This window comes from Meleagris gallopavo, chromosome 17 (assembly GCF_905368555.1).
Source record: "Meleagris gallopavo chromosome 17, MGAL_WU_HG_1.1, whole genome shotgun sequence".
Classification (NCBI taxonomy): Eukaryota; Metazoa; Chordata; class Aves; order Galliformes; family Phasianidae; genus Meleagris; species Meleagris gallopavo.
In genome coordinates, this window is record NC_139420.1 from 8,733,154 (window position 1) to 8,757,696 (window position 24,543).

The following is a 24,543-nucleotide window of genomic DNA, read 5'->3' on the forward strand; positions in this document are numbered from 1 at the left end:
TTAACTGATTAACCTGTATTTATAAAAGGCAAGAACTAGCATAACACTGGTCTATCTTTGTGGAGATAATTACACCTGCTCTTTAACTCTGCTTCAGACTCATTATGAATTTCACATTCTCTGATTTCTTATCAGCAAATTCCACAAGGAAATGGTTCCGAAACTGGTGCCATCAACACTATGAAGGCTTCACCTGGTAAAAAAAAATATTATGTTTTAGCTTGCCTGCATTCAGAGTTAACAGAATTGTTCTGACACTGCTTTCCACAATCTGAAGGCTTTCCAAAGCAAATTAAATTGCTGATAAAATGGATCAACAAGCATAGATGCAACATAAACAAGATAAAAACATTTAAGAATTTGCAATCTGATTTTTTTTTTTTTTTCCCATCCAAGGTTAGGTTTCCTTTGTGCTTTCCTAAGCAATCCATCAATTGTAAGATCTAAGATTCATTTTTGATGATCAATTATTTATACTTTACAGGGGCAGCCTCACAGGGGCTTAAAAAAAGTCTCAAAGCATCCATCGTAGCTTGAATGGAATCAGACCATCTCCAGAGGATAGCTGCTGACTAACAGACTAATGCAGTTTTGCATAAAGTTTTTGGAACTACAGAAGATATAAACCACTAATGACCTCAAGCAATGTACTTAATCATTAGGAAAACTGTCCCAGTTGATTTTCAAAACAACACAACTGCATTGCTGAAGAGATAATGTCTCTGATTTTGTATGAGAATTACAGTAAGCAACAAGAGTCTGTGATTTATTTTCTTTATTTATTTCATGAATTTTATATATATATATATATATATATGATTCATTTTGCACTGTAGGTACCAACCCTGTGTCTGCACTGAAATCTAGCACCTACCTAGCATAGACAGGAAGACATCCTGCAAAACCTGCCTTTTGACCTCCAGGACCATTATCAGTGCTCCTAGGAAAGAGACAGAACCAGTAACTGCTCAGTAACAGCCACGTGAAACTACAAGAATGCACCATGGGTATAGATAATACTTAGTTGAGGGACTGCTGCAGCAGCCACACTGAACTTGTCCACCCTACAAGTCAGTTACTGTCCTTCAAATGATAGTAACTGGTATTGTGTCCAAGTTTTCTTTTCTGACACACTTCAGGAGTGCTCAAACTGCATAACAAGACACCTGCTTATGTCCAAAAAAATGTAGATGCAAGCACAATTTGGTCAGAAATCCAGGCTCGAGCCTGTTCATCATGGGTAGCAAACAGCCTTGAAGCACACCTTTAGAATAATAACTACTATATGAATTATTTCCTCTTACAATAACATCTTTAACAAGGAAACAAACTGAGAATAAATGGATCATAACAACACACAAAATTCTGAGTTTCAAATCAGTTCATAGAAAATTTTCCACATGCAAACAAAAGATTTTAATACTATTTCTAAGAACTTCTACCAGTAATATGAGGTTAGCAGTACTCATGCACTCACAGCACAGTATGAAGCAATGGCTATGTGGCTCTAATGGGTTTGTAAAATTGCTTCTGAAAAGCATTACAGAAATGCAACATGTTTTATATGCATGCATTATACACAGCAGTAGAGTGAAATGTCTTTTTCTACTCTCATTCAAACTCAGTAAGCACAAATATTGTGGCTATGGTGCCCACTCAGTATCAGACATGGTACAAGTGGAGTGTATATTCATCATCTTGTGAAAGAGATGCAGGTCAGAATATTCCACAGTCAGACTCCTTCCATACCCACATATTCATCTTCTCTACCAAATGCTACATTGTTGTCCTCACCGACAGAATCAATTGCAAAAGAAAAAAAAAAAAATAAGATCCTAGATCTCTATTACATTATTTGTAATTGCTCTAGTTTACATCATAAGCCACAGAAAAATTAAAAGGCTGTAAGCTATCTTTCGACTCACTTTTTCATAGAAAACAATTTTTGATGAAATAAATGGTTGAGAATCTAGAATATTTTTAGCTTAGAATTATAGAACTGTTTGAATTGGACTAGGTGACATTTAAAGTTCCCTTTCAATGTCCCTGAAATGAACAGCGACATCATAAGCCAGATCGTGTTGCTCAGAGCCTTGAATGTCTGCAGGGACAGGGCACCACCACTTCACTGGGCAACCTGTGACAGTACCTCACTGCCCTCACTGCAGAAAACTTTTTCCTTATATCCAATCTAAATCTCCCTTCTTTTAATTTGAAACCATTTCCCCGTGGCCCCGGACCTGTTAAAGAATCTGTACCCTTCTTTCCCATACTCCTCCCTTTAGATTCTGACAGGCTGCTCTCAGTACCCTTTTCTCTGAACTGCCAATGGAATTCTGCTCCCATGAGAATGCAACTTCAGTAATCAAGATTTCTAGAGAATTATCAAAACCCAACATTATAAAGTGACATAACTTTTGACTACAAGTTTTTCCGGCAGACAGATGAGCACACAGTGCTGGCAATGTCTTCTTGCACTGAGACAAGGAGGTCGTATTTCTACTACACAGAAAAAAGTTTATACAATACCATCCAGCACAAGTAAGCCTTCAACAGCAAGAGAGCCCTCAGAAAGATAGTTTGAATAATATTTTTTCCCCTCATTTCTAAAAATACAATTTTTTACTTCTGATTTTAGAGCTTTTGTTGTTGCAGGTGTTGTCTGCTGGACTACAGAGAGGTTAGGCATTTGCAGAAAGAGTTGAAAATCAGCAGCAACTCGAGCTTTCTTGAGCATTGCCTCCTGAGATTTCCACCAGGTTCTGTTCCAGTCCTGTAGAAGCCAAAAAGTTATAAACTCAGTTCATAAGAAATAATATCACCCAGTATTAAAGGTAACAAGAGCTGAATGAAGCCCCAGTCACTCAGATAGACACCGAAGTTAATATGCTTGCAGTTTTGTGAGACAGGCTTCAGTGCTCAAAAAACCTCCCCAGTCCTTGAGATCATAAAAATGCAAAATACAGACATGCAAAACTTAACATACTGATGAGGTTTCCTGTCCCAATTTGAGCCATGTGCCCCGTGGTTTTCTGCAGCTCCCTCATCATGGACTGTTCAAAGGCCAAGGCAGCAACACGGGAAAAGAACTCTTTGACATTTTCCCCTAGGAAACAGAACAAAAAGGATGCGTTTTTGCAACTGCACAGTGCCTGATCAGATATGAACAAGCACACCTGTGAACAGACCACTACTTAATACTGGGAAGGATCAGGCATCTCCACCAATCTGTCTTCTTTTCCGATCACTGCAGGGAGAAATTCTCTTTTTTCCCCACTCTAGAATAATGTGCCCTTTGTTTGTTTGTTTTTTGTTTGTTTTAAACTCAGCAACAAGGAGGTTTCGGTTTGTGGCACAATATTTTCATTCCTAATCAAGTAGAAGTGCATACATGTCTTTAAGTAATTATCCATGAATTAAACATGCTTAGACACTGCAGTAGCTTAAGCACACCTTTCTGTATACACAACAATGAAAGCACATGTGCAGATGCTTAACTGAAAATCAACCATTAATAAATATGAAGTCTTGAAAGCAGTAAAATGCAACAAGATCTTAAAAAATATACTGAAATAAAGGTATAAGGAACTTCAGCATCCTCCCATTTTAACATTAGCCTCTTTGGTTACATTATTTTTATATCCTTTGCAGTAACTTACCTGTTTTGGCTGAAACTGACCAGTATTCTGCCTGCATGTCATTGGCAAAGCGGATAGCATCTAGCTCTGTCCTTTCACAAACAGCATCCGACTAAGTAAAAACCAAGGAATACCTTTAACATAAGAAGTATGCTGGTAATAACACAGAAGTAGTGCTAGCACCTATAGTGGGATGCTTCCTGTTTCTCACTGTAGCATTTCTGTCCTTCCCCGAGAACTTGTGCAAACAGACACTATTGCTGAAGCATTCAGATGCTTGGAAAAGAAATTACTTAACATTGTTTTTAAATTGGAAGTCTCCATCTACCTTCTGTTACATTGAAGCAAAATAACTAACAAGAGCAACAATTGTATCTAGTTATGCAGCACGGTACAGAGCAATAAATAAAATAGCAGTCATCGGTGGTCAAATTCTTGTTACAATCAATTACCTTTAGCAGAAAGTCACAGGACTGAGTAATCATAATGATTATTTTTTTTGTTGTTGTTTAATCCTTCTTACTTCTGTCTCAGATCCTTTTTTTCTACTCAATCTATTCTTAGTATGCTCAAATACAAGGTTCTCTCCCCACCTTCTGCTTTTTTTTTTAATTTCTCTTATCTCCTCTTTAAGACTTCTTCCCCCTTTAATACATTTTTCTTTCTTGCACTTCATTTTCCCATTCATTTGCTATCTGTGATCAGTCATATCAATATCTTGCCATTTGCTCACCACCAAATCTTTTTTTGTTCCAACCAGAAAGATGAAGATGGAATTTGGCTCATTTTCCCTCAAAGCATCTTCCAGCCACTGTCTGAAAAGCAGAAGAGAGATGAGCAAATCAGTGAGAGGCAGTATGGAATAACTGAAACAGAGACACATAACCGGGTCACAAGAAAAGCCGGAGAATGAGCTGATGCAAGAGTGTCAAAGGCCTTTTTGTTGTTGGTGGTGGTGGTTTTTTTGTTTGTTTGTTGGTTTTTGAGACAGAAAGGGAACAGGAGCTATTCCAACTCCACTGAATGCATGCCTTCCACTCCTGAGAAGTGGAAACATGCTCGCAGTAGAGTGTAAATTTTACAATAATATTAATACTCAGGGACGAGTATAATAATACTCAGTATAATGGAAAAGGCAAAAATTTTACAGTGATAATGAAAAAAAAAAGCAGAAGAAAAAAATATAAACAACATAGCAGATTAGGCAACAAAGGGAGAAAAGAAGAGTGTAATAACTTCTTCAGTAAAATTATAAAGCATTTCCCCAGGTTGCATGACTCGTCTCATAGGCTTGTATATTTTTGTTACTCTGGCAACCAAGTTTCTCTAGAATCATCCAACACCAGTCAAGGAGGGAAGAGCGTGTGGGGGGCAGAAATCAGGTTCAAATGTTTCAGTTATTTTCAGTCAAGCAGATACACTAATATATATATTAAAATAGAAAATATTTATATAAATACTATATATATAAAAATATATTTATACATATATAAAATTTTACGAAGTCTTTCGTGGATGCATTAAATGCCACAGCAGTAGTCTGAGGAAAGACCCCAGTACACATTTGATAAAGACAAAGTACAAGCTGTAGAAAAACACGTATCTACTTTATTGTTGTAGCAGTATGTTAGAACATGTAAGCTCTCAGTCTGGTGACAGCAGTGTGGATCATAGATTCACAGTGTTTTGCTGCCTGCGCTTAAAGTGAAGCAAGTTTACTCACATCAGCTGGTGTGCTGCTATAAACAAACCATTTTAAGTACCTGAACTAATACATTTTGAATTAAAAATGCAAGGTCTATGTAGGTATATAACACTCTCAGGATCCAGTAAGTTCTCAACAACTGCAGACTATGCAGTGCAATTAAACCTTCTGTGAAAGCTGTAAAGGCTAAGCCAAAATACAGAAACTTACTTGGTGTGATCCAAAGTCTGGATATTAGCTAGATCAAACACAGTTATTATAACTGTAATGAAAGGACAGAAAAAAAGTAATTAAGTTTAAAAGCATATCAGAAGTCTCTCCAGTTAAACTAATCTTGTTAAACAGAAATAACACATATACAGTACAACAGTGGATTTAACATGGAGGACTCAGGAGACACTGTTAGGCTGATTCCCCATCCTTCCTGAGACACAGGTACCAATTTTTAATTACTTCATCATCACAACATTCAGAGCTTGCAACAAATGTGTTCGTGAGATTTTCAGTCTCTCCCTCTTCCCAGTAATGGTGATCCCATTCCATCGCATGTGGATTTCCACATGTGTCTTTCCAAGGAGCAAATATAGGTGTATATACAATCTCCTGTTACAGACAGTATCAAATTAATATTGATCTCACCCTCTGCTCCTCGGTAATAAGCAGATGCAATGCACTTGAACTTTTCCTGACCTGCTGTGTCCCATCTGTGCAATGGGGGAAAAAAGAAACTTCAGGTTGATGAAATCAAGCGTAACCTGAGCAAACATACTAATGAAGCAACAGACTGGTACAAGTTGGTAACACTTGTGGTATCACACTCTTCTCCATCTGGAACATGTTATTCATTAACTTCTGATAGAAATACAGTAAAGCACTATTATTTAATTAAGCCATTCCAGTTCTGGTTTTATCCAGAGTGATTTTTTTTAACTGGTCATTTTGGAGACTGTTTCTTGAGACACAATTCAAACATTTGTATTCTGTACTGTAATACTCTTTTCTTAAAACATCTCAACTTCATCTATATCATATTTATATCTTTCCAGGTAATCTAATTTTGAAAATGCATTTTCTGCACTTATACTAGATAAATCATACATCTGCTCATGCTGAAGTCTTGCAACTGATACTTCGATACCAGTGCATTCATGACTCCATTAAAGAATAAATAAGTAAGTAAATAAATAAAATTGAAAAAGGAAAGAAATAACTGCTTATTCATGAAGATGATAGACAGTTCTCCCACCTACAGCCAGTACTACAGAGGTCTGAGACTTTGTTACAGCACAGCACTGCCAGTACTTGTAGATGTAGCTTGTACAGAAATCTCAGCAAGAGGGGGCACTAGTGCTTATCATATGGAAATGTTCTACATCACCACCAAGGAATCTGAAGACAACAGAACCTGAAGTTTAGCAGCCCATGAACCTTATTGTTTCAACTGACAACATACTGACATATCAGTGCAGACTTTAAAGGCATTCAAATTCCAGAAAGGCAGTGCTGAATAGAATTTTCAACAATAAAATGGCACCAAAATGGATAGGAAATAATTTGTGTGTTTTTCAGTAAATCTCACTAGCCATCTGTTTACATCTCTAGGCACTGATATTTCAGAGAAAATGTGTTCTTAAGCAAAAAGTTTTTTAAGATTCATGCACTAAAATGCTTCATCCAATGAATCGTATCTCTGCTCTAATCACGCTATAGCATAGATAATTAAATACTGCACTTTATAGAACAATACAGTTAGCCAGGTAAAATAGCAAAGGACATTCTTCAGTGGAACCAAAGCAGGTGTGAGAGGGCCAGGATTCCCACTAAGCTGATAAACATAGCTAAAATTCGGAAAGACCACTTAGATCTTTTTGTGATTTAGAGAATGACATTTATTTTGCAATTAGGAGATGCTGAAATCATCGGAGTCCATAAAATTGATTTCAATTACTGCAGGAATCCCCTGACCCCCTTCAGTGAGGTCAAGGGCTCTTAAAGCCTACTAGCCCCAAATGGCACAGTAACACAACACTAGCACCCAACAAAATGGGTTGCAAAAGCTTCTGCTTCTCTTCCAAGAAGCTTGAGTAAAAAAGAACTGCAAATAGTGCAAGACTTCCAAAATGAATTTTCATTGACAAAATTCTAACGTTTCCAGGAATGTGAGATCCAAGAGGAAATTAGAGATTCTACTTATTCATTTATTTCATTAAAACTGCAAGTCCATGTGCAGAACCTGTTTTTCAGATCATATTATGCTATGGGCTTTTTATTTTTATTTTTATTTTTAAATCTTCGTACTACCAGAGCCTGTAGCAACTTAAACCCTTCTGAGGTCATACTGTATGTGGAATTTAAGCCACGTTTCAACTTACATCTGGAGATTATATGGTATTCCAACTATTTCAAAACGTTCAATTTCAAAATCCACCCCGATGGTCGCCTTGTAATCTCGTTCAAAATGATCTTTACAGAACCTGCAATGAAGGAGGGGGCAAGGATGAAATTTTAGTAACTCATGGCTACAAATAGCTGCAAAGTAACACTATCTAAGATAAATTATACAGAAAAGAACTAACTAATAGTGGAGCGGTTATATTATGCAGAAGCATATATAAAAACATCGAGACATTAAAAAAAAAATAGGGAATAACAAACTGGAAAGTACATACATCCAGCAAGTTCTCAGGATGAAATAAGAATCAAAACAATTTCTTTGTGCTGTGTAGGAGAGGCAGCATCAAATTTTTAGTTACAAAATAATATATTTTGGGTCAAAAATACAAAAGGAACATGTGATTATTAGTGAGATTAATAGGCAACAAGTTTACTTTGGAACATAGAAATAATTGAAAATGCAAACAGACAGAATGCAATCACAAGCTACAGAAATTCAGAGATCTGTTCACTGAATTTGCAAGGTCTGGCAAATACTGCACAATGTCATATTTGATTGAATATATATTTTCAGTTCAGATTCCTGAAAGCTTTACTGCAATAAGTGATACACTTTCAGCTTGGAAAAGGGCAGAATCAATCCACCTGCTGAAATACACCATACCTGTGGATGAGGCTCGTTTTCCCAACATAGACGTCTCCTACCACAACCACTTTGGATATTTTCAGCCTGTTAGGAATATTCAAAAACATTTAATGCTTTTAGTAGTAATTTCAATATTGTCATTGCAGCAATTCTGATGCAGATCCTTAAATTGCAAGTGATTAATGCATCTGCAACTCCAGTTTACCTGAATGCCACAGTGCTGCAGAAGGATCGGAGTCTTAAATAGTAAGAAAGAAAAAGGTCAAAAACTCTGGATCAGAATTTGCCTATTTCTTACTTTGCATATAATTTATATGGGGCAGAAAGACCTTATTAGAAATGCTGTCGAGGAAAGATTATACACTTGACAGTTTGCACTTAAGACCATATAGCATCTACATTCATAGAGCTCTTCAAAAGTACAACTTTATACTTTTCCGTCACTAAAATTAATTACAAGTTTTTCATTGACTTAAATAGTATAGAATCAAATCTTAAGTGCACAAACATGAAATTGCTGATAATAAAATAACCTGTTGCAGAATCTGTCTCTGGGAAAAAATAATGGTCAGAGCCAATACATTTTCTGACTACCTGAAATAACATTAATCTGAAGCTTGCCTCATGCAAATAATCCTCTTTGCTCTGGGTTCTCCCACAGAATACAGCAGATGGGCTGGAGGTGACTCACCTGCACTCTTAAAATTGAAATGTAGCATATCTGTTAGGAGATACAGGTGGATAAATGAGTGTACAGTATTTGCTGACTGAAACTTGGATTGACATCTCCCCTGCACATGCTCCAAAAATGGCTTAGAAGGTTTAATATTGTTTTGTATCAAAGAATGGCTTTTTAAACAAAAGATTCAATCTTGTACTGAATGCGGTATCTGGTTATATCTGGTTTAACTCACTACAAATTAAATCTACTACATGTGCGTGTTCTGGGAGAGAGATGACAAGAGAAAAAAAATTTAAAGAACATTAGAATTCAAGACTTATTTTTCATTAGATTTCTTAGTCCAGAATTTTGCTCCAGTTTTAAGGAAACATTTAAGACAACTTCTCAGCATGGATACTTTTAAAATATTAAAGCTAGATTCTTATGTGCTACAAGCAACTTAAAACTGCTGTTTTTATATCTGCTCCAAAGCCTTTATCTAGTTCTTACTTGGTACACTCAGTATGCAGTCCTTTTGTACTCTCTACTGGTGCCAGTACATCTGTTCTTGTCCCTGCAAATGCTCTAGGACTTGCTTTTCATGCTGACTTGCATGATCAAAATTCAACACGAATTTCAAACAGTTGGTTAATCCTTTAAACTAAGCTATCTGTTGCTAAACAACAACTTTATTTCTTCAACTTCACTTAAGCCAGGAAGAAAAAGATCTTTAAAACTTATTTGAAGAAGCAGTATTTCATTCATTTACTGTGAAATGGTATAGAATAACCATGGAGACAGGTTAAGCTGATTTCCGTCACACTGGAATGCTCAACATGTGGAATCAGGAAAAGCTTACGGAGGAATCAGGCTATAAAGAGGTTAAAACACTTGTCTCATTGCTTGGCTTATTAGAAACTTGCCCAGCTGTTCCGGTGCTCTGCTGACAGGCAGTCCTGAGCTGTGCATGGAAGTGGTCTTTGAACTGCAGACAGGCCTCAGGAGTGTACCACTGGAGACACAAGAGAACAGCTACTGAGATAAAGTCTGTAATGTCTACTTATCAGCAAGCCAAATCAGCAAGGTGAGATAGAAAAGGAGATTACTTCAAAAAGCTTGTCGAGCACAGGGATACTCCAGCTCATGAAAAGGGACAGTTTGGGTTAGAAGGCAGTAAGGCTGATGCACAGGTATGTTTGTAAAATTCCTTTAAACAGCTCCAAGTATCAGAGCCCTAATGAACTTCCACAGTAAATATATTTGTCAATCAGTTTGTACAACATTAATTATCTTAAATAATTCCAATAATCTAAGACATTCAAGAAGAACACAAGTGGGAACACGTCACTAGAAAATCATTCAGACTACAAAGTCTTTTAGATCTCTTCCTTGTGAGAAGCACTGATTCTATTACTAATTTTCCATTAAGCTTAGCAGGCTACAAACAAGGAAAGCATGTTTTGCCTCATATTTACTTAAAATAACAGTGACAGTTTTCATAAAACTAAAAGCAAAATAGGAGGTTGAGATTGAGAATGAAAGAAGTGCAAAATCCTCTTAAAAGAGTGTTTTGAACAAAATTAAAAACAGAATGGCAATTCTTTGTCCTTACCTGCCCCTAACCATTCCATTCTACTTCAAGGATAAAACTCTTTGGGGGTAAGAATGATCTTCTCTATCTGTTTGCCTACAGTGCCTTCTATGTTTGATCTACAGTATGACTAAGTTTCCTACTCACACAGAAGATTAAAATTGCTTCAAATTCTTCAAATGAAAAATCTGCATAGACCTAATTAGTCTTTCTGAATATTAAATAACAGCTATGGTTCTCATTTCCTCTCAGTGTCGGAACTCTGTAAGTGTGGTAATTATTAATGTTTGGCTAAAAGAACAGATATTGTAAGATAACACTTCTGTTGCAAGAGTCACTTTCTGTAAAGGTTAGAGGAAGAAACCTGGTTTATTATTAAGTGCACCAGCACCGAATGGGAAAACAAGGTCACATTCATCTCTGAAATAAATACTTAAACAATTTGCAGTTTTAGCAGAAGACATCAAATATACATCAAACCAAAATTCTATTAGCACAAGGGAAACACATGGCAGGTGAAACATCCTCTGAGCAAAGGGATAAAGAACTCTTACCTTAGGAAACTGGGAGATTATTCTGTCCCTGCTCACTGGGGGAACCATATGCTTTGGGTTAGACTTCATCCTCCAAACTCAGGTCAGTTCTGCCAAATAGAAAACATGCAAAGTGAGACAAAATATTGAGGAATTGTCTCAACGCAGGAAAAACATTAAAAACAAAAAATGAACAGTCTTCTTGGACTTGTCTCCTCCTAGTACAACTGTCAGCTTTTTGACCTCATGTTAAAGAAAACATGTTTCTCATGAAAAAGGATGATTTCTGTCTGCACAAATGGAGAAAGAAATAGTGGCTTTTTCTAAGTAGAAAGGCACTGACTAATTCTGGAGGATGACACAGAACTGTTCACTTAATTCAACACAACTGCTATAGTTTAGTCCTCAAATGACTTCGTAGTGCTTAATTTAAAAAGCCCATACCTCACCATTTTAAATGCTACTGCATAAAGCATGCTTATTAATGTTAGGGGTATCAGATTTCATTAGGTCAGAAGGGGAAAGGAGAAACAACAAAGTTGCCGTATTTCTTGGCACATCAAACTTTCACCCAACATCAACTCATAAAGAACAAAATCAGTAGTTAGTTTGACACGGAAGAATAGTGTTCACACGAAAATTACAAGCAAATCAAGATATCTCAGTTGAGAGGCAATGATTTGGTTATGAAAAGAAGCCTTGTAGGTATTGAGAGGCAACTCTTCGTGAGGCACCAGTTTCTTACCGGCATTCAGAAGAATCTAACGAGAACAATCCTCATGCAGCAAACGCAAGGAAGGACTCACCGTGCAGTGCAGATGCGGCAGGATCCCAGCCACACGAGCAGCCTGCAGCCGCGTGCCCATGGTAACAGGCTTGCAACAGTTCCCTTCCTCTCCTCCTCTCACGGTCTGAGAAGGCGGGGTTGGAATGGAGTAACCATACGCAGGGCTCTGGTTTTAGAAGAACAAACCTGTTATAGTGGCCATTCAGATTCCTTTAATATTATGCATATTAGCAACTATAAAGAAACTCCAGAGGTTTTGTTTTGCTCCCTTCCTCCCCCAGAATTTCAGCTTTCTTTCATTTCAGCCTTAGAGTCAGGATGTGCATGCAACTATGAGCCATTTTGAATCACATAAACGTCTCTAGTAATTACCAATCTTGGTTGATAGCATATCAAACAATAAAGATAATAAAGAATAAGAAATCCCATTGCTATTCTGTATTGCCTAAGTATTGTTAATGAACTTAGTAGTTTAGGATGCTAAAAGGTTTTGCTGTTCATTTCACTTGGATATAAACTTCCAAATTTCAGGAAAAAAACAAAAGCTTTCACATTCAAATAATTGTATTTCCATAATGCTGGAACAGGCTTGGACTTCTTAACATCCAGGAGACAAACTTCTCCCACTTAAAAAAAATTAAAGGATAAGTAAATAAGAAAAAAAGAAAGTGTGTAGTATATAACAAAAACCCTACAGTTGTTTCACAACCATAAACAAAGAATAAAGGTCAACAGAACTACCAGACCACTACTTAGAATTACCATTTTATTCTCTTTTCTGAGGAATTACTTCTGTGAGGGATCACTTCAGGCACTCATGTGATTTGATCCACACTGAAAGCAAACAAACAAACAAAAAGCAATCCAAATTTACAGCTGATGTGTTATTCAGGACCAAAGATTACAGCGTTTATTTTTAACCATATACACAGTTCTATCAATCATACTCCTTCTGATTGCTTCAAACCAGACAGACCTGGATCTGCTTTGTGGTGTGCTCCAAAATAACAGTTCTGAAAACAAAAAAAAACAAAAAAAAAGAAACCCTCCTTGTTGGTAGGTGCACCACACACACTGGATTTGCTCCATTTTCTCCTAGTTCCGGCTCAGCACATCCTCAGCGTGTACCAATCTGTCCTGAGTGCACAGGATGATTCACTGCTTGTCTCCTGGAGCTCTTTCACAAACTAAGCTAGGAAAAAATAATCAATTTAACCATCTCACTGAATCCAAAGTCCAGGAGGGATCAAGGTAAACAAGGAGAAGCGTTTTAAAACCAACAGCCATTTTCCCTTGGTGTATTTCAACTAAATTTCTCTCACAAACACACAATTACCAAACCAACAAATTAGCTGCAACGTAAGGCAATACAAGCCAGTGGTTTAAGAAAAATAGAGCTGCTGAAAATGCTGAGAATTATAGGCACTGAGATCCAGATTCTCTCTTCCTACAGAGCTCAGTCACAAGTCTCCATGGCACCACACCACTCCCATCAACAGCATCATCCACAGACAAGAGATTTGAAGGAAGACTCCAACTCTGCATAAAATTAGTTAATGCCACGACCACTTAATGCTGTGACCACTAACTAATATCACTATACCAAGGTATGGTGAAAAAAGGATGAGAAGAGAGTTAAAGCTGAGGGACGTGAGAAATCTTTGACCTTCTCGTGTCCCATCTACGTGGAGAAAAGTTCACATTCTTCTATTGAAATGGTGAAATTTCGAAAGTCTTTGGTTTGTAAATATCTAATCTATTCAATGAAACTAACTTCTACTTCAATTTGTACTTAAAAAAAAAGCAAAAAAAAAAAAAAAAAAAAAAAAAAAAGCACCCTTTGCTGAAGATATTTTTTTCTGTGGATTTTGGTGATCATCAAACCAGAATCTATTACAGTTTTTTATTACATTAGCTCCTTTACAGAGAAGGCAGTTGGCGTGGGCACCCACACCGCAGCAATTCCCGCCCTTTCCTCACACGCGGACCCACCAAGTGCCGCCCGCTACTCAACTCTCCGCGCCCCACATTCCGATTCACCAACCATGCCGCGGACGCCACTGCCTTTCAACAACCACCGCCGAACGCGCTGGTTACGCTATTGACGCAAAGCTGGAAACAGTAGCGGAAAGGAACACGGGGGCCGCGCAGTTTGTATTCACAGAGCTGGGTTTACACAGAGGGCGGTTGCTGTGGTAACCAGAACGCGGGCGCGCAGGCGCCGTAGAGCGGCAACCGGGGCTCAGGCTGAGAGCGGCGTCTGTGATTATACGTCATTTGGTTTGCTCTTAACAAACAGATGCTGTTGTTAAGTAGGATTTTATATATATATATGATTTTCTTTTTCCGTGCAGCTGTGTTTTGTTGTGTTGAGCAGTTTCCAGGGTTGCAGGCTGCTCTATTACTGCGCTGAGGGCGGTGGGCGGTCAGCGATCCTTTCCAGGGATCATTAACGAGTTCCGAGGGCAGGTTTCCACTACAAACCTTTAGAAAGACCTTAGAGTTTGAGTCCCTTCTGTAGCATGGAACATTCTAAAGGGGTTTTAACCCTTTAAAAACACTTCTCTCACAATTTTAAGCTTTCTCCTTGCTTCTTCTATTGTTATTTTACAGTATTCAGTAGAAACTCAAACCAGAAAAGGCAGCTCATCTGATGAACCATCCCAGCCTCTTCTTTCACAGCTTCCTAAAACCTCACGTGTGCCAGAATCGTGCTTTGAGGGGACAGAGGACCCTTCAGTTTAATGCTAATTAATAGCGGTGGCTTCGGTACATCAGTTGTTTGTCACCAAGTAGAGTCATTTTTCAGTATTTTTTTTAAGTATAAAAAGAATCCTTCCCAGACAAATCAGGGATGGCAAGCACTCTTATCTCAGCCAAGCTACCCCCTGATATAGATCCAACAAAAGCTCCTATCGCGTTTGGGAGCAGAGCTCTGCCTAAACTGAATAGAGAGATACAATCTCCTGAGGTGCTGACTCAGCAACGGGCATTGATGGCACTCTGTGATCTGGTCCATGACCCAGAAAATATCTACCAGGCAGTCCAGATAGGTAAGTGGTTTGCTGCCATAAGCTTTAATATAGTGGTGGTGACAGGGATGTGCTGTGTTGTCCTGTTTTTACTCCTGCAATATAATTGATGAGAGAGAAACAGCCAGGAGGATATCATGATTTTAATCTCTACTTGTTTTGAACCATAATAAAGTAGAGAATATTATATTATCATTAAAAAAAAAAGAAAGAAAGAAAGAAAGAAAGAAAGAAAAGAACAATCCACATCTCTTTAAAGGTGGGCTAAAGGAGTTGAGCTTGTTCAGGCTGGAGAAGGCAAGGCTTTGGGGAGATCTCATTGCCACTTGTTTGGAAGCTTCCAAACAGGAAAGAGACTTTTTACATGAGCAGATGGTGATAAGACAACAGAGAGTGGTTTTACCCTAAAGGAGGGGACATTTAAATTAGGTACTAGGAGGAAATTCTTCATTCTGATGGCAGTGAGGCCCTGGCAGTGCTGTCTAGAGAAGCTGTGAGCACCCCATAATTAGAAGCATTCAAAGCAAGGTTGAATGGGGCCCTGGGCAGCCTGATCTGGTGATTGGCAAGCAGCCCACAGCAGGGCATTGGGACTGGCTAGGTTTTAAGGTCCCTTCCAACTTCAGCCCTTCTGTGATACTATAACTATAGAGCATGAAAAAAAAATAGCAACAATCACCTCCTTTTATATTTCTTCATTCAACAAGTATCTACCTGCTTCTTGTTGAGTACCTCAAACATAAAAATACCACTCTTGACCTCAGTGGACTAGTGATTCAATCAGTGATTAATAAAAATTAATTTGCAAAGTCTATGAAGTCACTTTTTGCCATTCATTCCTTCAGCAGTGGATAGCACGGCACATTCAGCTATAACTACTGGAGGGCCAAAACATCAGAGCTTTACACAATATTTCTCAGAAGTCTCATGATAATTGTAGAATGCGACTATAACAAGAGCCTCAGGAACTTCATAAGAAATTAAAACTAAATAACCAAATTTTTCATACTTCGCAGGATTACGTCTGCTCACTATTTTTAATTAATATATATCCTAACATTTGGAATAATCTTAAATTTGCAGTTGAGGGGAAAAAAAAAGTCATGCAAGGTTATCTTTGTAACATTTTTTAGCAGTCAGTTGTGTATTTACAGTATCATTATGTAACAATGAAGTAGTTTTTAGGTTTGTCACTGTCACACACATTTTCTTCATAAGAGGCACCAATAGTCATACTAAATTATATAATCATTGTTCAATTAGCATTAGTTTTTTCTTCTCCAGTGCCAAACCAAGTTTATTTCAGCACATGGAAGGTGAGGCTCTGTGCTTTTACACAGCCCTTGCAAGACTTAATGTTTACAGAAATGTAGTCATCAATCTGCAAACACCTGCTTTTCTAAAACAGTAACAGCACCACTGACATCAGTATACCTTTGTTTTTAGAGTTATATAACTTCCTAACTCTTAGCAAGATTAGAACATAATCAGGTACAGAATTCAGCAGCTTGTTTCTAGTATTAACCAACACAAGGTTAATTGAATGGGAACTTTCCATTATTCTCATCAGCTGTCAAATCAGACAATTGTGTGGGGTTGATACATACATTTTTATTCTAATATGAATATGCTTCAGAATTGACAACAGGGCATTTTTGGCAGTAGGTCTTTAAGTTTCTGCTATACTCGCAGTACGACACTGAGAATTTCACCTCCAGGACAAGATGAAAAACCAGGTTGCCTGCACTTGAAATTGTGAGGTAGAAATGAGCATTGCACTATCAGACTAATGCTGAAATTAAAAATACTAAAAATCAATGGTTGTGTCCCACAGGTTTCTTGGAGAACTTGAAGACCTTGCTGCTGCATCATGACAGTACTGTCCGACAGAAGACAACAGAAATTCTCTATATAGTGGTGATGCATAATGTCGGCAGGTAGGAATAATTCCTACCTAATGGCATAGGAAATAATAAAGAAGTTTCTGTGAGAAATAAAAACAGAATTTCTAAATTTTTGCAACATGGAAGCAATGAAAACAACTTACATTTAATATATTATAATATTTAATTAAAGATTATGCACCTGTCAAGTATTTGAGCTATATTATGCTTAGTTAAATCTGTTCTCTAATGCTTATAGGCAAGGGTTGATACAAAATGCAGTAATTCCTGCCCTCACTGAGCTCTTGGATGACCCAGAAGACATCTGTCGGAAAAACACACATCAAGTGTTTGACATGATGGCCAAGTTACCTGAAGGTAGGGGGATTTTTCAGTAATTAATTATTCAAAAGTCGAAAACAGATGACTTCAGTGTGCGTTCATCTCTCTGCCTTAAAGAATTCCTGTGCAGACAGATAGATATCATCCTGTGATTATATAGATTATGTAGATCATAATAGAAACTTAAAAGAAGCAAAAACTTAATAGAAATAAATATTAGTAAGTGTTTTTTTTTTTAATACAGATCAGTAGTAATTATTAACAATTATTTTTATAGCGGTTATTCTTAATTCTTTCAAAACTCCATATTTCAGTAATAAGCCTTGCTGTTCGGTCTGTACTGAATTTTATTCATTGCTATAAACTACAGAATACTATACTTCTAGTCACATCTAATGCAGGACCTTATCAATCGTCTCATTCCTTATTCTGTGGAACTATTCACAAAAGCTGAATTCAGATGCGTTTTAGCTAGTAATTTGACATACATCACTTGCTTGAAAGTTTTGGTGGCAGCAGCAGCAACTAGTTCAGTTTGCTGGAATTTTTATAAGGTAAGTCTAGTATGATAATGTTGTACATCAGACTCCAGTCTTCATTTAGAGGTTGTAATATAATAGCACAGTTCAGGTTCTAAATAATGGTCTTTTGTGGGCAGATTGCCAGTTCAGCAGGTTTAAAAAAAATAACCATTAACTACAAGCAAGAGTTACATAGAAAGCATTTTATTACAATCACCATTTCTGCTTAGAGAAATATTATAGCAATAAGCAGCACTTGGTGGTGCCAAAACATAAAAAACTGCTTATTAAGAATTCCACAGAAATCAAAGTACATTCCCCAAAGTAGAGAATATGTAATTGTACATCACACTGCCACTTAGAGATCAAGGACAGGTCTACTACCACTGTTCCATCTGTGTCCCCGCAGGCATCTGAATATTTCATCTTAGCTCAGGAGTCACTGATGGGAATTATCAGGGCTGTACGACATCAATTCAGTGACAATGTGAGATTATTCTATACAAGGAGAAAAAAGTTACCTCCTGGAGTGAAAGGTTATTCAACCCCCACTGAGCTGAGAGCTGTCTCTCTTCTTGGGACATTGCCTTTGGTTGAAGGCAGAGGTTTCACAGAAGCTCTGAAGTGAGCAGAAGTCTGCCATACAAAGAGCAGCTTCCAAATCCTGTTACAATCCCAATTTAGTGAAAGTTTAGAGAACAGACTACAAGTTTGAGGACAGCTGATTTGAAGTATCTCGTGAGCCAAGATTGATAGCTGTTTTCCCATTTTACTTTTCTGATGTCAGATACTGGTGACAGATAAGAACTGGGTTTTCCAAATCAAGTTATCAGTAACAAACTTTTTTCAGGAAACAGTTCTAGAGTTCTAGAAAGCAGAATAGGCTAATGAATAGCATAAGAAAGGGAAAAAGTATTTAGTTTTAGAATTAGTTATTTAGTAAATGCTGTACATCAGTGCCTTCATTACAATTTCCTTACAGATGTAAGTAAGGACAGTTAATTAATTAGAAACCTGGTATTTTAGTCTGTTTAGAATACATTTCTTTCCCTTCACTAGTTCTCAGCATAACCTTCGTATTTACAGTACTCGTGTACTCTACTTATGTGGGCCAACTCTTTCCCTACTCTTTTTTTCTCTTTATGAGAAATTTAAAGTGGATGTAGAGGAATTATTTACATTTGTGATGCAAACAGAACTTTAATCTCTGATCCTATGCTCAGAAGTCTCAACCAGCATAACACCACTCGCATCCTCTTTATGCTTCGCTTGAATTATACCTTTTTAGGTGAAACTATCTTCTGAAGTTTCATTTCCATAGCAGTGAAATGATCCCAGATTTGACCAATTTCCTCTGTGCTACTAAAAATGCTTAAGTCTTATTCAAGATAGAAGTCCTTGCCTTGGTTAAGCTAGTCTTGAATAGCATTCTTCAGATAATATTTTTATATAGTATAGTTTGACATTTGAGGGGAAGGAGAGGAAATAACAAACAAAAAAAACCAATCCTCAGAAGACTTGTCATTATTTCTCAATGTGTAATATGTCAAATGAATTGTCTTTGCCTAGTAATTGTCATCTTCAGCCACTCAAAAAGCTATCTGGCTTCATCTCTTCATATTTACTATGACAGTTCATATCTAGATAACCTTGTGTGAAGCAATGGAAGGCCTGATAGTGCCTTCTACCAGAATAGGAACATGCTTGTAAAGGTATTAGACACGATCAAGTTTAGAAAGCAATACAGACAAAAGCAGCTTACCTTTCCCAAAAGCTGGTATTCTCAAAAAGGACACAATCTCCAAATAAAAACACACTTCTTCAGTTGCTAACCCTTAAATGAGGGTGAGGAGGGGCAGACCCTGAGCCCACCTCTTCTGGTCACTTGGGCTCATTGTTTGCACCTGTGCTCCCTGGGTTAGCCACACCTTCTCACCTTGTGCACAATCACTGATTCAGTCTGTGGCCTAGCAATTCCTGTACACCTTGTATCACCTGGAAGAAGTCAGCAACTAACAAAGCATTCCTTAGTTATGTTTCTGATGTTTTCTATGGCAATTTCCAGGACCAATAAAGCAATAGGCTTCATACTAGCCAAAAAGGAACATAAGCTGTACACACCTTGGCATGTATTCAATAGAGGATGAAAGAGGGAGAAGAACCCGTAGCAGGAGAAAATGAACACTGGCCAGGAGACCTTACTAGCAAAACTTTAACTCTTTGTGAAAACAATTAGTTGAGATTCAAGAAGGTACTTAATATTACTGAATGTTATGCAAGGATAAATGACCTCAGCAATAATAAATGCAAAAAAAAACCTGTGAAAGAAAGAAGTATTTTTCGCAGGATGTGTACAGTGCTAGAAATATTTAATAGTTCTTAGTTATAATCTTACCTGTATTTTAAGAGTGCTTAATCCTTTTAGACAAAAATTGAAGTGGATTGGATGACGCTGGATTTTGAAAGCTTACCAGAACCTCTTTTTTGGAGGAGTCCAACAGGTTAAAGATTCTCTTTCTTTACTGACCCTCACTATCTTCAATATTGTACATTTACAAAATCATAACAAATCAGTTCTATGAATAAGGTCTGTTTAAAGATACCGTTTTCCCTTTGAAACCTGTTTTGTGTGAAATGCAAGTAATGGAAGGACAGATGGCATTCTTATTGCAGCAGATGGAACATCTCTTCTGTGAATGTCATTGTTGTCCAGGTAAAGTGACATCCCAGCTCTACTAATACAGTTCTTCTTTCACTGCATCACTGATAAACCTGAGTGCTGAAGAAATAGTTGCCAATTTAACTGCATTCTTTATCCAGTGGAAGACTGAGAGCTAAGGAGTTTCATTTCAGGGCCTGTTTTGGATACAGACTCTTTGGTTTTAACCTCCCCACACCTCAGTCTTCTTACATAATGGGAAAATAAAATTATTTGATTTCTATGTAAAACAATTTAACACCTTAGAAGAGTAGCCATGAATTACTTAGAACATCAAGATAAAAAATATCATAGAAATTAAATTATTGGAAGGTTAATAGCAAGTCATTGCTATTCAAAGAATGATTATGTGAACTGATTAAACTTCATTATTTACTATTTTATTCCATCACATTCTTATGTTTAAATTAACTACAAACATGTAGTAAAATGCTCTGCTTCAGCTTCTCTTTTATCTCCCAAAAATCTCAATTTGAGGATAAATGCAATTAATTTCTTTTATTTAGAAAAATCTTTATTCTTTTGATAAAATACCCTAGGTTCTTCACTGCTATTGTAGGTTACCTATAGTACTTATAAGGACCTTCTCAACTGAATAATTTTTTTTAATTTATAAAGTATTTCTTACTCTCTTCAAAATTAACTATGCTTCTCGTTTTGCTTTTTTTTTTCAGTCAGCTTTCTAATTTTGAAGCTGTGCTCTAATAAAAGCCAGTATTTTCTTGTCACTTTTTTCACCACTCTGAAATGGCCACTGTACTATAAAAGCTAGAGGTGAAAGGGGCATACCAGCTCACAGTCCATTAATGGGAAAAGGAAGGCCAGACTCACTGTAAATCTTTTCCACAATTTTCACAATTAGCTAATAAAAGTATATCACGCTATAGAAAGCAATTTAGAGCAGAAACACTATGGCAGTTCTCTTAATTTTCTTTCCTGTTGCTTCTTAATCTTGATCTATGGCTTCTCTTCTAAATTTGCTACTAACCATCTCCCAAAAACATCTAACAACAACATGCAGTCATAATTTTTAAAGACATTACATGGGAAGACATCCCCTGAAACTTGCAGAGTTTGTCAAATGTAATTGCTTAAGATTAAAATTTCCTGAATGTTAGTGAATAAATTGAACAAAACATTCTGGAACCAATTAATAAAACTCAATATTCTGTCACAAATGAATCATAACAGTATTCAGTTAACTGGTATATCATAACACTAAGTAATGAACACACTATAGACAAATGCATTATCATTTGAGTTATTTATTTTTTAAGTGGACAGTTTAAATGTTGATGTTATTAACCATTTTGTTTTAAATTTCTGAGAGCCCTTGGCTGAGATTTCTTGCACTAATCATAGTACATAGGGGGAACGAAAGTAGAAGGATATTTTCCAGTGTGCATGTGTGTCTGTGTCTCTGTGTACGTATGTGCTTTACAATTATCAAACATATATTTACACACCAACTTTACACTGAAGTCTTTAAGAAGTCTTTTCTATGGCAGGGGAAAGAATCAACTGATCCATCTGCGATTTTCCAGTATAGTCCCACAGAGTTTCTTATGCATTCAAACCTTTGCTGGAATGTTACTCCATCCAGTAGTGTTTCTTTATGAGATGAAACCTGGAGCTGAGGAATGTATCTCTTCAGTTTCCTTGACTTCACTAAACTGTAAATAATTTAAATTATTAAATTGAAATATCAAGACATTTAGTTATTGTTCATATCGCTCATCTTTAACCTTCTAATAATACATCACATTTTTTAAAATAATTAAAAACCCAACAAAAAAAGACTTTGGAGGCTATACACTACACAATCGCCATGGCTCCTGCTTCTTGGGAAATCTGTTACAACATCACAGTTCCCAGAATGTATTTGGAGCAGTGGAACAGAATCGTCCATTGGCAACTTTCACATTCAGCAGTCCAGACACTACAACAATAATTTAAAAAACTGCTTTGTGATTTATTTTTTATCTGTATTAAAAAAGAAACACTAACCTACTTCTTAAATATAGAGTGTTGTTTTTTGTTTTTTTTTTTTTTTTTTTTTTGTGAAACACCACAAGATTTGGCAAAAAAAGATGTAAAAGAAGACTGTTTTGATGTATAAAACTCCTTATCAGTAGAAGAAACACTGACCTTAATTTGGCCTATTCATTGATTCATTTTTTGTAGTTTTGCTGCATATTTTGAAGCCTTAAACAGCAGAAAGGGCTGATAGTCAGTTTGGAAATCACAGAACAGTTGTGCACCAGCAATTCCTTTAACAGGCAAGGTGTCCATGAAAGAGTAAAGCAGAAGTGTGTACACAGTATATGCTGTGAGTCATGTGCATGTGCATACCTGATGCATGTGTATATAGTTGGGCTGTGTGTACCAGTACAGAGGGTAGATGTCCATTCTCTAAATCTTTAAGTAATATTTTCCGTAAGCACTCCTGTTCTGCAGCTTTTGATTTGAACTAGTTATTCACCCCAATGCAATCATTCTGCTTCACACCATGCAAATGAGTTCATCTATCACTCACCAGCTTTATATCTTCATGTCAGTAAAATTTTAGGACAATTGGATGATTATTTCTTACATAGAACATGATAACACTCCCACTGTAGGAAATAGAATGAAACAAATGGAATAAAAGTGCAGTGACTGTGGTGAAAACATCTCCACAGAGTTAGGCCTCAATCTCTTTTGTTGATTTTATTTGAATTTTTTGTGTGGTTTGTTTTTCATTTGGGGGCATTTTTATTATTTGTGTGTGTGTGATTTTTTTGGAGAGGAGACTTCCACTCTCCATAACATATATTTATGAAAAATAATGTAACAGGCTAGTGGGGCATAAGAGGAACTGCATACATACATCAGATTTCCCCTTTTCTCTCCTTGGGCTAAGCGTTGCCCCATTGTTTCCACAAGAAGTGGAAATGGTTAGCCTCTTTTTCAATTACTTCAGCAAAACAGATTAGCCCAAGGATTCTTAGCAGAGGCCAATGTATTTGAGATTGTTCTGAATGATGACATCTGTCACTGCATCAAAGACAAACTGGATGTTACTGGTATCAGTGGCGCAGGTGAAGTGTGAGTAGATCTCCTTGGTCTCCTTGTTGCGATTTAAGTCCTCAAACTGGCGCTGGATGTAGACTGCTGCCTCCTCATAAGTGTTTTGGCCTTTGTATTCAGGAAAGCAGACTGTTAAGGGGATGCGTCGGATTTTTTCTGCCAGCAGATCTTTCTTATTCAAAAAAAGGATGAGGGAAGTGTTGATAAACCAGTTGTTGTTGCAGATGGAATCAAAGAGACGCAAACTTTCTGCCATTCGACTCTGTAGGTGAGAAAATAACAGACAGCATTTCAGCATAACTGTGGAAAGCACACAGAATATATTATTACTTCTATTAATGAACAAAAAAAGAGTGTTTATTCTATTTGGTGACTGTCCATCTTACCTGAGCAAGAAACTTCAGGAACCTTAATTCACTCATTTTGATAATTTTTTCTACAGTTTGGCTCTTATTATTGTTAACATTTTTTCAAATAATTGACTGTTATGAGGGCAGGTCTAAAACTAAATGTTTGGAAAAAATAGGTTTAAGCTGTGAGGGGGAAAAAAAAAAGTTGTATAACAATAAAGGATACATGAGAAAAGGAACCACATTCTACTATGGTGGGACAGCTAGAATCTTGTTTACTTCTAAGTGAACACTGAATCTGGCCAGATATGTTTAACCTCTTTGTGTGCACTGCCTTAAAAAGGCAGTGCCATGATGATCGATGTAGAGCGACCAACACAGTTACAAATTTGGAAGTAGCAATGCAATGCTGCTATAAACTGAAAGCAGGAATGCCGGTTGGAAATCATCCGCCATTTTGTAATTGCTCAGCACGGTTCCCTCAGCACTTCTGGTGCAGCGGGAGCTGTCCGTGGTGCTTTCACAAGGCTGTTTGTTGGTAGGTTTACACCAATAGGTGTAAAAAGTTGCAAAGTTTTGAAAAGTATTATAGCTGATTAAAATAAAAATCGTTCGAGTATTGTCAAAAGTAAATACAGATCATAGCTTAATCAGCCATTTTTCCTAAAGGTC

General features: G+C 37.0%; 3 protein-coding genes across 11 annotated transcripts in view; 1 reads left to right on the forward strand and 2 right to left on the reverse strand.

Moving 5' to 3' along the window:
* On the reverse strand, positions 1 to 12,121 carry RAB36 (RAB36, member RAS oncogene family). Of its 3 annotated transcripts, XR_014886917.1 has the most exons (12): positions 11,975 to 12,121; positions 11,190 to 11,278; positions 9,968 to 10,056; positions 8,402 to 8,467; positions 7,716 to 7,817; positions 5,983 to 6,047; positions 5,554 to 5,605; positions 4,372 to 4,453; positions 3,660 to 3,750; positions 2,987 to 3,106; positions 875 to 2,773; positions 1 to 193 (listed from the first exon to the last, which is right to left on the reverse strand). XR_014886917.1 is itself a non-coding variant. In XM_031555989.2 (11 exons), exons 2-11 carry the CDS (start codon positions 11,256 to 11,258, stop codon positions 2,709 to 2,711), a joined length of 801 nt encoding a protein of 266 aa, XP_031411849.1. In that variant the 5' UTR covers positions 11,259 to 11,278; positions 11,975 to 12,121; the 3' UTR covers positions 761 to 2,708. The 3 variants fall into 3 exon arrangements, 2 of the variants coding, with proteins under 2 accessions (XP_031411849.1, XP_010718593.1); XM_031555989.2 differs by lacking the exon at positions 1 to 193 and having other exon boundaries at positions 761 to 2,773; XM_010720291.3 differs by lacking the exon at positions 1 to 193 and having other exon boundaries at positions 761 to 2,773; positions 11,914 to 12,063.
* Positions 12,122 to 14,122: 2,001 nt separating this feature from the next.
* RSPH14 (radial spoke head 14 homolog) overlaps positions 14,123 to 24,543 on the forward strand; it is a 77,470-nt gene continuing 67,049 nt past the window's right edge. For 3 of the 5 annotated variants that reach the window (XM_085238217.1, XM_085238215.1, XM_085238216.1), the window contains exons 1-3: positions 14,123 to 15,008; positions 16,822 to 16,924; positions 17,130 to 17,248. In XM_085238217.1, coding sequence (XP_085094343.1) covers positions 14,810 to 15,008; positions 16,822 to 16,924; positions 17,130 to 17,248 — 421 coding nt within the window. In that variant the 5' untranslated portion in view covers positions 14,123 to 14,809. The remainder of the gene's footprint in view (positions 15,009 to 16,821; positions 16,925 to 17,129; positions 17,249 to 24,543) is intronic. The other 2 variants (XM_085238218.1, XM_085238219.1) reach the window with 2 other exon arrangements.
* GNAZ (G protein subunit alpha z) overlaps positions 21,702 to 24,543 on the reverse strand; it is a 47,286-nt gene continuing 44,444 nt past the window's right edge. For all 3 annotated transcript variants that reach the window (XM_085238212.1, XM_085238213.1, XM_085238214.1), the window contains one exon: positions 21,702 to 23,783. In XM_085238212.1, the coding sequence (XP_085094338.1) occupies positions 23,439 to 23,783 (345 nt within the window). In that variant the 3' untranslated portion in view covers positions 21,702 to 23,438. The remainder of the gene's footprint in view (positions 23,784 to 24,543) is intronic.